Source organism: Watersipora subatra, chromosome 6 (genome assembly GCF_963576615.1).
Source record: "Watersipora subatra chromosome 6, tzWatSuba1.1, whole genome shotgun sequence".
Lineage (NCBI taxonomy): Eukaryota > Metazoa > Bryozoa > Gymnolaemata > Cheilostomatida > Watersiporidae > Watersipora > Watersipora subatra.
Genome location: NC_088713.1, coordinates 44756281 through 44770341, shown reverse-complemented (window position 1 = coordinate 44770341; position 14061 = coordinate 44756281). Strand labels below are relative to the sequence as shown.

Here is a 14061-nt window from a genome sequence, read left to right as displayed (position 1 = left end):
CAGATGCGGCTTATATAGGGGTGCGGTTTATAGTCCGAAAAGTACGGTATTATATTATGATTGCTGTAGATTTTTAATGATGCAATAATTTATTAATAAGAAATTTACACAATAATATATTATGAGACAAATAATTATTATTGATGAACTACAAATCAGTATTTGGCGCAAGAATAATGACATGACAGGAGTTCAATTGACCTGATTAACCTAGTTGTCTTCCTTGTTTCACTTTTTTCTGGTCAAGAACCCTTTACACGCATCGCATGCCAAAACAAAGCAACGGTAAACATTGAGTGATTCTCAAGATGAAAGATCATACCTGAGAATTATTCACCTTTTTACTTATATAAATAACTAGATGAATGCACCCAAATTCATTAGGTAATAGAATAATTACATAATGAGCTTGGATATTTTACCTGAACAGCTAGATTTTTACTAAAATCCTTTCTAAAACAATACCTGCGTTTTGGGCCTGTTTAACCCTTTGGCTGAGTTAAAGCCCCGCAAAAACACCTGAAAGTTGTGTAATTTATTTTTGAAAATTCAATAAAATCAGTATTTTATGAACATGCATAGCTCAAATCTTAAATTTATTTCTATGAACAAAATGTTTTGTACATAAACATTTATATACATACATTGTATCTACTACTACAAAAAAGCTACAACCATGTACAATTGTCCCAGCATGAAATGCTTGGAATCATTCCTTTCGGTAGTGTCCAATGCTACTGTAACAGCCTAGCCATGCGATCTACCATAGCGATCACTTTTCTCGGTATATTCAGAATTCCTAAAAGTTTACATCACTTCTATCATATGAATTATTTTTATACTGATCAGACAAAATATCACTAACGATCGCAGGAACAAATCAATGTTATTTTATTGTTTTGAATGTCGAGCCGTTGTTGACTGGTTTTTCCAACTTCTACTTTTTCCATAGAGGTGCGATTTCTTTAGCTCTTAGCACAAAGCAACGCCTCTCAGATAATCGTTTCATATTGTATTTCATCGACTAATATCTTGTTGATGATATTTAAAATTTACTAGCGTTCATATCCTTTGTTTAACCTTACTAGGAGACAGCTTTATAAACGTCTACCAAAAGCGACACAAATTTCGTTTCCCCACACAAGCGATAAACGAGTTCTTTTTTCGTTTCCCCAGCCAAAGGGTTAACAATCGCTGCCTGTAACAATCCACAGTGCTAGTTATTAACCCCTAACAAGCGCTTTATGCGTAATTATATTAACCAGTGTAATGACTATTTGCCCAATAAACGCATTGTATGCTGTGTGGCCTAATGGTTAAATTCGCTGCCTTTTAATCTGGCCTTTAATTTGTCCTGAGATCAAGTTCAGTGCCATGCGGATTTTTCATTACTAGAGTTTAATTGCTATAAATGAACACAGGGTTTAACATAAAAACGCAAACAATGAGCTTTATGTATATATAAATGTACTTTTAACCCTTTTGTGACCAGGTGCCCACGACACTGAAGCGCCAGGAAACAAGGCCAATTATATGTATAATATCAACCTAGAACGCTATAAAGCTGCGATAATATACCTCTGATTTGTCATAGAGCTCTAAAAAAATATGCACTAAAAAGCGGAGAAAGCTATGTACAAGCTGATATATTTTAATGTTTATGAGAACCGAGGTTCCGCTGTATATAATCCGTACACAAATCACAAAATATAAGTTTGAGACAAATTAAAGTCGATATCGTGGGGCAGAACAAATTAGCCCTAACAGAAAAAACCGAAGCTGTTCAGAAATATTTTGGGATGTAAGTATATGCAACGCATATACTTACATCCCAAAATATTTCTGAGCAGAGGTATCGTAACTAGTGGGCGCAAAGCTAAAATAATTAGAACTCGCATAATGTATACGTAATATAACGTAATAATATCACTATGCCCTTCTAGCTCAGTGGTAGAGCGTCTGGATAAGAAACTTGCAGATGCGTTTGTGGGGTATTCAGTTGCGAGTTCTAATCCATCAGAATGCAAAATTTCAATATTAAGATTTTAATAGCTACAGCCGGAATGACACACAGATCCACATACACACATACTTTGAGAAATATACATTATATAGATAAACAAGTCTGAACTGTTTAGAGAAATCGTTGAATTTAAATGAATTAACTTTAACAAACAAGCTAACAAACTTTATCAACAAGTTTTCTTGTTGATAAAGTTTGTTAGCTTTTTGTGAGATTCTCTCAATAATTGCCAACAAATTATTATTAGTGCACTGAGAAAAAAACAAAGTGGTTTTGATAATATTAGTCATAAAGTTGGAATATTTATCGGTATGTTACCTTTTTGTGCTCCTCACACATCTTAACACTGCAGTCTTCACAGAAGCTGATAGCCTTATTCTCACAGTTTTTAGAGCAGGCTATGGGTGGGAGTTTGCCTTCTCCTGTATCAGAGTTTTCTTCTCCTTCTTTAGCGGTAGGCAGTTCATTTAAGGCAAGACCGCTATGCAATTCCCTGTAAGATTCACAGTTGATGTTTAAAATGTACAAACTTGATGCTTGAAAAGTACAAATTTGATGTTTGATAAGTAGAGACTTGATGTTTAAAAGATACAAACTTGAGGTTTAAAAGGTACAAATTTCATATTTAAAAAGTGCAAACTTTAGATGCAAAAATACGTCATCATTAATATTATTTTGAGTGCTAATGTGGAACATTCATTCTTCAATAAAATTATAAATGTGACGATCAATCTGCAGGAGACGATGAATACAAAAAACATCATATTAAGTCGCTGAGATTTTTCAATTTCTTAAAGTTTCCATAAACAATTTAGTAAAATCTTGAAGTCGGACAGCCATTCCACTTTTTCTTCATTTTAGCTGACTGCTGGCTCCTTTACTGTCTCTAATGTATGTAAACATTTGAAATGTTTTAAAGTTACTTGCATATATGCTTATTTAACCAAAATAAATTACTGTAAATCCTCGTGTATGAGCCATACCAGCAAAACTTTGTTTAGAAGTTTGTGGTGCGGCTTATACATAGTGGCAGTTTTTATATAAGGATTTACGGTAGATACAACAATAAAATAAATTGTTGGAGTTTTAATTGTAATCAGAATTAAAACCGTTTTCGTAACTCATACACTAAACACATTAGTAGTTACATATTACACATGATTTTTATAAGTCAAATTCAGTAAGAACCGGCGCATAGGTGAAGGTTAAAGGTTATGATTTTGACAGAAATTCTTGTCTATTTGACAATTGAAGCAGGTCCCTTGTTTAAACAGTTTAACATGTTAATCTATCACATGATCATTAACAGGTGGTATTGATTTAGTAAAATTTTCCAAAAATGTCATTGTACTTGGTTGTACTCATCCACATTGGTTGCCATTCGTAGTAAAGAGCAACTTAGTCTATCTGTATCATCAAATCAGTGAATGATGGCGCTGAGTCTATACTCAAAGTTGTTTCTTATTGAATAAGAACTTAGTCTATATTCAAATCATTTCATATTGAAAAAGAACTTAATCTATTTGTACTATCAAATCAGTGTATGATGGAACTGGGACTATTCCCATGAGAACTTTTCATATGGAATTTTGGAAACTGGTCTTTCCTCACAAGCGCTTGACAATGAACAGGAACTCTGCTTGTTTGTTCTATCAAATCATGTAATGTCGGACCTGAGTCTATCTTACACTTACTTCATATTGAAAAGGAACCTAGTCTATATGCACCTACCCACACTGGTTGCATTTGGTGTTCACCCCACCAGCTGAGAAGTCACCCTGAAGGCATCCAAGACAGAAGATATGACCACACGGCAGACGTCTTGGATCTACCATGTTCTTGAACTCCAACATACAGTATCCACAGTTTGGACCATCTGCAGCCATCTTGGGTCAAGGTCACAAGATGAGTCAGCTATTAATGAAATGTATCATTTAAAAGGTATTAATATATAGGTTGAAGTGGCCAATTTAGAAATTGTCTCCTCATGAGCTTTCATCAAATAATAATCTACCCATGGCTTTTTGGCTGTTTATACAAATTACATACAGTCATACTTTGACATACGAGCTTATTGTGTCCAAAGACTGAGGTCTCATGTCAATTCTCTCACATCTCAAATCAATTTTTCTTATATAGAATAACTTAATACAAATCAATGCGTTCCCACCTTCCAAAAACCTGGTAGTACAATGGAAAAATATGTTATTAATTGTTCCAATTCACCACCAAAGCTCACAAAGTAAGAAATACCTATCTAGTGGTTGTGATCAGCAATAAAATGTAACATTATCATGTACAGTACTGTGTGGGACTCTCACCTTTGAGACCTGCTAACTACTATGTGGAACTCTTAGCTTTGAGACCTGCTAACGGGTTGTGAGAGAGAAACATGATGGCAACATATTTGATGTGCTAGGCATTTGTGACACTAAGTAACATAGACTTTAAATTTAACTTAATTGAATGTTTCTTACTAAAACACACTAAAAATATGTTCATCTTGCGTTATGCTAAACTTAATTCTAATTTAGTTGTTATTTTCAGCTTATTACGTCTTTTTTTTAATATTTGGCTCCTTTTGCCTCTTTTTCACCTTCTCTTTTAGCTAGCCCTTTTAACACACTTTGTGAGAACGACCGAGTGATGCTTGTCTTGCGAGCAGCCTTTTAAATAGTGGGCCATCTAATGACCTCATCAAGAACAGTTTCGTATGCTCACATCTCTAATTTTTCTTGTATCTCAAGGCGAAAATATGTTTGGAATTCTTCTCGTATCTAAAATTTCTGGCATGTATAACCATAGTTGGTAAAGAAAGGTTTACACACCGAATAAAGTGCACTGGAGAGCCAAATTATTTGATGCAGTTTTGCTATGCCATATTCATATATAGGCGTACTGTAGCACTTGATCTTGCAAAAACCCTGCATGCATAAATTTCAGGTTATGAAATATTTCTTTGGGAAAATGTTACCTCTTGTTAGTATGAAATTAATTTCAATATAGCAAAGGTCCAAAAATTTGACTGAAAATATACTTTAGAATTTGTAATAAACTACGATCCAATGCTGCCCCAGTGATAGATATTGGTCAATTGGAGGTGGCAAGTGAAGGTGAGCCAGAAATCATACAAAAAAATTCACTAGGAAAGAGGTGTTCCCTAATTTTTTTGAAAGTTCAAATACCTTCAAGTAATTACTGAGTAATTATATGGAAACCAAGTTGCAGATGACCTCATGTGTTTTTTCACAACCAATATACAAGAAATGATATTGTTTAACTTTTTAGACAATTTAAATACATTCACGTGATTACTGAGTAACTCTAATGAAATAAACTAAGTAATAGATGTACTCACTAACATCTTGATCAAAAAAGATCTCAGATGAACCTGCACTTAAAAGTACTCTATTTGTACTCACTGAATGTACATAAATAAATCTATTGACAGGATAGCTAGTGATAGTTTATCATAGTCTATAGAAATCAATAGAGTTATACTGCATACATGTCATGAGACATGAATTACATCAGCAGTTCAAAGAGTACTGGCTGACTCGGTGATGAGCCTTCGTATTTGTGATTTCATTCGTTGCTAGCATTTTATGTAAGATAACACTTGAGATTTCATACATAAAGAGATAACGTTATCATCAGAGGGTCAATTTGTCATGCAATATTGTCAGTACAGTGGAACCTCGTCATACGAATGCTTTGATATATGAATGCTTTGAAATACAACAGAACATTTGCAAAAATATGTGCTTTGATATACAACAAAGTATTTGAGATGTGATTTTCGATGAATTAATGTTTTTGTAAATGTGACCGACAGATGGCCTTCAGTCTGTTTGTTTGTCAGAAGTATTAACACCTCGTTGGGTAGTTCGTTGTCGTTACATTCTTTAAAAACTTCTAAAAATAGGTCGAAACAGACCTTGTTTAATCACTGCCATGCAGGTTCCGAAATTTTCGTCTTATGACGCCAACACTGGAATGAATTAAAATTGTATTATAGTCTTCTGTATATTATACGTAATTTAATTGTGTTTTGTTGTGGTTTCATTACTCTTGAACAGAATATTACAGATTATATTATTTTAAATGAGAAAAAATGCTTTGACATACAATTCTTTCGATATTCGATAGTGGTATAATAGAGCGAATTAAGTTTGTTTGTTAAGGATCCACTGTACATGAAAAGCCAAAAGCTTGTGACAGCTTGTACTGTCTGAAGTCAATAGCATTGTGTGGCCTTTCTGATTTAACCAAAATACGTAAATAGCACCTACACAGGCTGGAATCAAACAAAGAATCCTTCATTTTTTCGTGACGTCATTTTATCATTGTCGGTCATCTTTATAGACAATTTTATCGTTAAAAATACGGAGCTTCGGCAATGAATTTTAGAAAACGATGCTTTTGTTTGTAATTTTCTTATTACAGTATCAAAACAACACCAAAAAGTACTAGTAAATAAAAGAAAAACGATCGTTTTCTACAAATATGGTGGCTTTTTTGTGAATGAGTGCATGCGCAAACGACTTGATGACGTCAAAAAAAACAAAGAATAGTAACATTATTTCAGATGTTTCTTGTGAGGTTTTATGTTTAACTTTCTAGATGATTGATCAGTTCAAAACAAATTGGGTGTGACTGAAACTGCTCTATCATAAATTTTGCACTTCAGCTTTCAGGCTGATTTTTGTAACAAAGGTTTCTGAAGTCACAAGGTATGGTGTGATCTTTGGCCTACATACAACTGTCAGTGTTGCTGTTCTTCTCCCACCTAGTGAGAACAATTCCTCGAAAATGATGTATGACTGCGTAGATTACTGTAAACAGTGGCTGCGCATGTTTTTAAGAGCATCCTTGTTTTTGGCTTGTGTAAACACTTGCTTCCCTTCTCAGCCTAGCCTGTCTTGACAATCTGTTGTTTTTGCTGTGTTGTTACCCCGTCGATCGGGCGAGCAACACAACAGCTTGTCACAAAACGTACTGTACCTGATGCATCAGCTGCACTGAAAGGGAGTTGTTCTCTTCCGTCTATGCGGCTTAGCTGAGATGTTATGGCGGTCGCTCCATTGGTAATCATAACGATGGATTTCGCGCAAAAATCTATGTAGAAAAAAATAAGAATACAACGTTTAACTAAAGACCAGTCTTTGTTGTAAACGTTAGTAAAATTTAAGAATAAAATAATTGAAAATAAAATCCATAAAAACAAATAAAACTGACTGATACATAAATAGAAATAAAACTGACCGAGCGCACAAATAACGACATGTTTAATCGCTGTTGTTGCATAAGTTCTCAAGTTCTACTAAAGTTAGCCGCAGAGACTGGTCACTGGTTAAACGTTGTAATTTTATTCTTTCTACATAAATTTTTGGGCTAAATTCGTTATGATTACCATAACATCGCAGCCAAGCCGCATAGACGAAAGAGAACAACTCCCTTTCAGTGCAGCTGATGCATCAGGTGCAGTACGTTTTGTGACAAGCTGTTGTGTTGCTCACCCCATCGACGGGGGAACAACTCGCAAAAACAACAGTCTGTCAAGACAGGCTATTCTCAGCCGTGTGCGCTCAGTCGTGAAAGGGATTAACCCTTTGAACCCTAGTCTTCCTTGTCAATGTGCGTTAGTAACTGTGGGCAATTTGTTCAACAATCCCAAATTTTTAGCCTTTGTTAAATATATCTAAATATGTTGATAATACAATGATAATTGGTAAAACACAAGTAAAAAAAGTCCGGCAACACACAGCAAATGTCACCAAACAGAAAAAAAGTGTTTCACAACTATTTGGGCGTCAACCATAAAAATTTGTACGATTTTACTCGTAAAAATATTTACAGTAGCATCATATCCATTGAGCACACATTGATCTTCGTTTCATGACTTGAAATAATCTTGAAAATTATAGTTAGTATCATATAATTCTTCATTTGCATCCCAACCATCCATGACCTACCAAAAAATGAGTCGTATTGGTTTTTTCCAATATATTGGAAATAAAAACTGTTATTATAACCAAGGAAGTAAACAAAGATATTATTCCAGCTGTTAGGGTTTCTGACAGACCCTATGCAATGCCGAAATACTGGCATTAGGGTTCAAAGGGTTAATGCTGAATGCCAGTCCTGTCACCACTGGTGGTCTTTGCCAGATGTTCAGCTATGACTCGTTTGCATGTCAGATGTTCTAGAACATTCTAGAACATCAGGCCATAGCTGCTCTTTGAATTCTCATTACTAGAGTAATAAGGGAAATCCCACCTTCATCTACCGCAGTTGAGTGATTAATTATGGCTAGACTGGTACACACAGTGGAGACACTGGCATTTGTCAAGAACTGACAAGTATGTGAGTACGCGATGTTATTGATCAACTTGACAAGCCTGTGTAAAGCTCAGCAACAATAATCTAATTGATTTTGGTTAATTGATACTTTACGTCTTGTCTTTAACTACTTTGTTGGAAGCTTAATCCTTGGAACACTAACGGCCAGTATTACGCGTGTTTGTGAGGTATGTCAGAAACTCCAACAAATGATGTTTTTCAGTAATGGAGTAAACCGATCAAATTAATTCTTGCACAGGTCATTAGACCAACAATTATCGTCTGATTTTTAATTGTTTTCAAATATCTTCATCTATTCTTCTTGTTATAATAGCAAATTGTATCGGAACGATAACGTGAAAAAAATCGATACGACTCATTTGTTGGTAGATTAAGATGATTGTGATACAAATGAAGAATTATATAATACTAACTGTAATTTTCCAGTTTATTTTGAGTCACAATGTGACGATAAACGTTTGCTCAATGAATATGATGCTATGGTAAAGATTTTTACAAGCTTTTAAAATTGTATAAATTTGATGGTTCACGCCAAAATGACTGTGAAACACTTTTTTCTGTTTAGTAACATTTGCTGTGTTGCTGGGCATTTTTACTAGGGTTTTATCAAATATTATTGTAATATGGGCACCTTTAGATTATATTTAATAAAAGTTGAAAAACTTCTCGGACAAATTGCTCAAGATTACAGACACATTGACACACACGGCCAAGGTTCAAAAGGTTAAAGGCATACCTGCCAACTATCACGCATTGGGCGTGAGACTAACGCAATCACCCCAAAGAAAAAATGAAAATGTGTTAAAAACGCGTGAGATTTTTGCCCCAATTTCTACAACTTTATATATACTATCATTGATACATCAATTGCCTCAAAACCAAATCTCACGCATTGCCCCACTTTTGGGTTGGCAGGTCTGGTTAAAGGTTGACTTGCAACAAAATTCCTATTACAGTTATTTGGTATCAAAAGATTCACCATGTCCTACTCTGTTGTGTTGTAGGTGCCAAATATGTGGAAATGTGATTACAAGCTCTTAAAAGCTAAAAACGAAGAGTTGAAAAAACGGCTGTAGGTTGGAATTCCTTTAGTTTGATGACGTACCCAACTCGACGTGGTTATTGTTTTAACATGTGATGTTATCACGTGAAATGAAAAGCCAATAAAAATCTCAATGTAAAACATTTTGTAGCACTAGTTTACATGTAAGACTAGTGCTGTGAGAAGTGTTGATGTGCTATGATGATTTCTACCAAAAGCATCTTTGATGGTGGCAGTAAGAGCGTTGATCTTGAATTGCTGCCGCTGCCAAACATATGATGGAAACTAAACTAGATGAAGTAATCACCGGAGATCAAATCAAAGTAATCAACCTTTGTTTCGATTTCATGTACTAATTACCTCCTTCAAACCAACTTGTCTTTTTGTGACTGTCGAATGGCTCATTCAAACTTGTTTACCATAACTTACTAAACACAACCATTACTAGCAACGACCGCATTAGTGGTAAGTGTGCATGTAGTACTTACTTTCTATATCTATATCCTCTGTCAATCTACGCAGTCTAGTTTCCTGCCAACAAGTAATATATAATACAGACCAACGTTTGGCAGTCCTCTCTTGATGACTCATAGCAAGCCAATCAGAGGACGAGGAAACTCCCACTGTAGTCGGGAATTCCCCGTGTGATTAACGAGCTGCAGTCAATAAGCTTGCGCAACAATGAAGCGTCCTCAGTGATGTACAGGGTGAAGTCTAACCCAGTAGCAAATGGTGGCTATGAGAATATCATTGCTGCTAGCTTTACGGTTGTGTAGAACACAGGACCAGTGCAATATGAACTTTACTAACTGATAGTGTAAATATGATGATATTAGCTTTCACTTTTTTTACTTGTAGGAGAACGTGATTTTAGCGAAATATCAATTTGCAAGAAACAAAATCTGCGCATCATACGGAGTGCAGATGTGATTTCACGGTTTAAAGTATTTGCCGTAGAAGACTTAGCCTTAAAGATGAACTTGCACAAAATTTTAGGAGACTTTATCAGAAAAAATAAGCAGTTTTTCTATCATTTTGGATACTTGTGATAATTTTGGATTGCTGTTGATACTTGAGGTGATCTGACGGCCAGGATGTTTCAAGATTAAAATCGACAAAACCTAATCACAGTTGAAACGCTCAGGGGAAAAACACGTGACAAATGATGTCACTAGTTGTTATTAATGTGATAGTTGGTATCGTCTATTGCGTTATACTGCTGGCTGTTTACGGATGTGCAACCATAGATGTCATAATCAAACTTTCACTTAAATACGAGTTTTTTAACTGATTTAATCGTTTTCACATAAAGTTTTGTTGATTTTAATCTTTAAACATCCTGGCAGCCAGATCATCTCAAACATAAAAAATAATCAAAAATGATAGAAAAATACTGATATTTCTGATAAAATCTATTAAAATTTTGTGTAAGTTATTTTTAAGTTTGTGTATGTAAAGTATAATATGTTGACATAAAGCTCTAGACAGAGGTAGCTAGCTGTATATGCGTTGGAAGTGATATAAGCAAATACTAACTGAATGCCCGGGGTTGCACCATTAGTAAAACAATTACCAAATGAATTTGAGTAACTTACTTGGTAAGACAGTAATGGTAAGCTTGCCTTTCCTAAAACAATTACCAAGTTTGCAGATGGCTTGATAATAATTTTCCTTATGCATAACTGTCAATAGTGCTGTCAATAGTTACCGACCCTAAGATCCTCAAAGGTAGTTATTTGAACTGAAATAATGAATGTGGTAACAGGTGACAGCTTGGCTATCATGGTGTAGGGGATTAGATCGCTGGTCTGCCTTCTGGGACATTCTGAGATCGAATTATCTGGGTGTCAATTTTTTATTCCTAGACACTAATCACTATAACTAGACAGATGACAAAGTTTGAGAACTGTACAGTGCACCCTCAGCTCCCAATCGTATCAGGGATACGATTACGATATACGGTTTTTTCATCTAACCATGCGAAGCTTTTTTCATCATATGAAGTCAAATTTTGCAGTCGGTATGCTTATTACGTACAGAAAAATAACAAAAACGCCAAAATGCTGTTTGCCGAAAAGATTTTCACAACACCTGAAAGAGATGCGATGATTGAGTTCTCCCAGTTCATCAATTTTCGTGTGTATAACAATAATACTTTCCCTCTAAAACTAGTAGCAAAGTTTGAGTTGCAATCGCTTCTGACAGAAGATCTGACAACTTCTCTTAACTTTTTAACACAAATCTACTTCATTACAAAAACAGCATCATTCGGGCTTTCTGGCCAAATTAGATAGAAAAAGGTTTTAAACAGGCCCGCTAAAATTTATAGTAAAAACGAAGACTGAAACTAATAAATGATAAAATTTTAGTGCTAAAAAGTTGAAATTCAGTAAAATAGTTGAAAATACACACTAAAGCTTATCTTCAAGTAATGTGTGTTTAGTAAGCTAAACTTATTTGAGGTGAATTCAAAGTTAACGTTATACTTATAGTATAGTACATGTACATCTTTCTTAAAGGTAAGAACTCCCTACGGTACATTATAATGCTACATTTTATTGCAGATCATAACCACTATATACAATAAAGTTCCTGCAGGTAACTATAGTTACTAAGGTTAACATACTATTTTGTTACTAATTTTTAATATGTACAGCATTTATATAAAATTTTGACGATTTTTACCAGGGCTTGTTTGCATTATATAAGTGCTATGGTTTCTACACCCCTACATACGATTGTTTCACCATACGATGCAAACCCTGGAACGGATTAAAATCGTATCCTGAGGTTGCACTGTATATAGGTTCTCTCGTCAAACAGTTAATTCTGGCTCCTGCATATGTGTAGTTTAGTTGCCAAAAAAATATTTTGAACAAGTATAATAAAATTATTGGTAATAGCGCAGAGTAGCACTAACAGGAAACAGTTTACCTTTTGGAAAAACTGGTTATTAAAGTATCTATGTCAAATTTTCAGGTTTATCTAAAAGAATTTGAGGATAAATATGAGTCCAAGTCCAAAGTAATTTCTAATATTGTTTTTTTAATTTTTTTTCTAAAACATTTCTAATAAAAGATTTTTGAATGTTTTTTTTGCAAAAAGACTTTTAAGAAAGTTTTTAAAAACTTTTTTGAAAGTTTTTAAAAGGATTTTAAAACTTTTAAAGGGATTTTAAAAGTTTGGTAACATAGTCCATATGTAATCTGTATTTTAAAACTTATGGTTCATTTTGTTTTGCATTCAAACCAGCATTTTTATCAAACTTCTGGTGTATTTAAAACTATTAAATGTGTAGCATGATTGCCAGCAGATACAAAGAGTAAAAAAGCATTGCTGATAAAATTACAAAAAAATTGGGAATTTTTGAACCATTTTGTTAAAACCCTCTAGTTATGTTATGCAAGTGATGCAAGGAAAACAAACAAAAACTGAGTGAAAGTGCAAATAAATTGAAATGTTAAAAATAATTGGAAACACAGTAGTGTTATCTCACATGTAGAGTTGTCTATTCTTGTATTTGGCTTTTCATTTAATTTTATCCTCTTATACTTTGTAACACTGTTCAGCGGAATAAACTTGCTCCCATCATACCTCCGACGTTGCAGAGTTATGTTCTGAAAAAAAATCATTCTCCTAAGTAAAGCGATATTACCAGTATGCCATTTTAAGTTATAAAACACATGAAATGTAAAATAGCTTTATTGCAGAAAACTTTTTATTCAGATGAAACAACCAAAAATTTTAAGAGCTATAAAAGACACTGCTTTTGCATAAAAAATACTGTTACAAAACTACAAGCAGTTACATCTAATAAGAGCCAAAATCCATGCATTTAGCTGTGCTGATCAATCAGTCTATTCTACTCTATACATAATAAGCAAGACAGGTCACAGAATAGGAGTTGTTTTCTTTTGGAAAAATGTGAACAATATCTTATTTAAAAATATTATTGCTTTACCTATAATCATTTATACCGTAAAACTTCTGAATGAATGCCATCTCTATTTGACTACCACTATAGAGAGCGATTGAAAAATAGATCGTCATGGCGTTCAGTTTAAAGTTTTACGGTAGACTTGAAATGCATGTCAATTCCTTTTCAAAACCTTGCCAACAATTTAAATTCTTTGCATTTAAAATGTCAACAATCATTTTTGTTCAGTAGCTGAAAATAAGCATGACTATTGAATGCATCAAACCGAGTTGGAGATATCTGGTTTTTGTCATACTTAGCTCAACTGGTGAGTTGCTATAAAACTTATTTTTCTTGTGAATTATGGTTTTTGAGTTCAACTAATTTTTGAAAAATTGCTAAAAACAAACATTCATATGTTTCAATGCAATTTTTTAAGATTAGCAGTCAGTAAATGTTGCTATTTTAATTGTAACCAGCAATGAAACCAGAAAATGCTTGGAAAGATAAACTAGTAAAAGTTCCTTTACATTAATTTCATAAGAATCATAAATCGATGCTAAATGTGCTTTAATGTAGGCGCCTAATGAAAAGGAGGCGAATGGTTTACAAATGACTGGCTAGTGTGAAGTTTTTTCTCTAGTTGACTGCATTTTTAGCATCTAAAAATGCAAAAGAGCAGGTGTTCAAAAATTCTAAGTTTGGTTAGATTCGACA

At 34.1% G+C, this 14061-nt stretch overlaps 1 protein-coding gene across 2 annotated transcripts in view; it reads right to left on the bottom strand.

The window, feature by feature from the left end:
- The window catches only part of LOC137398635 (uncharacterized), a 49557-nt gene extending 39595 nt beyond the window's left edge, over positions 1-9962 (bottom strand). For both annotated transcript variants that reach the window (XR_010978982.1, XM_068084813.1), the window contains exons 1-3: positions 9917-9962; positions 3755-3937; positions 2342-2516 (exon numbers count right to left, since the gene is read on the bottom strand). Coding sequence is in view for 1 of the 2 variants with exons in the window: in XM_068084813.1 (XP_067940914.1) it covers positions 2342-2516; positions 3755-3909 (330 nt within the window). In the remaining variant the exon portion in view is untranslated. The remainder of the gene's footprint in view (positions 1-2341; positions 2517-3754; positions 3938-9916) is intronic.
- Positions 9963-14061: the final 4099 nt, after the last annotated feature.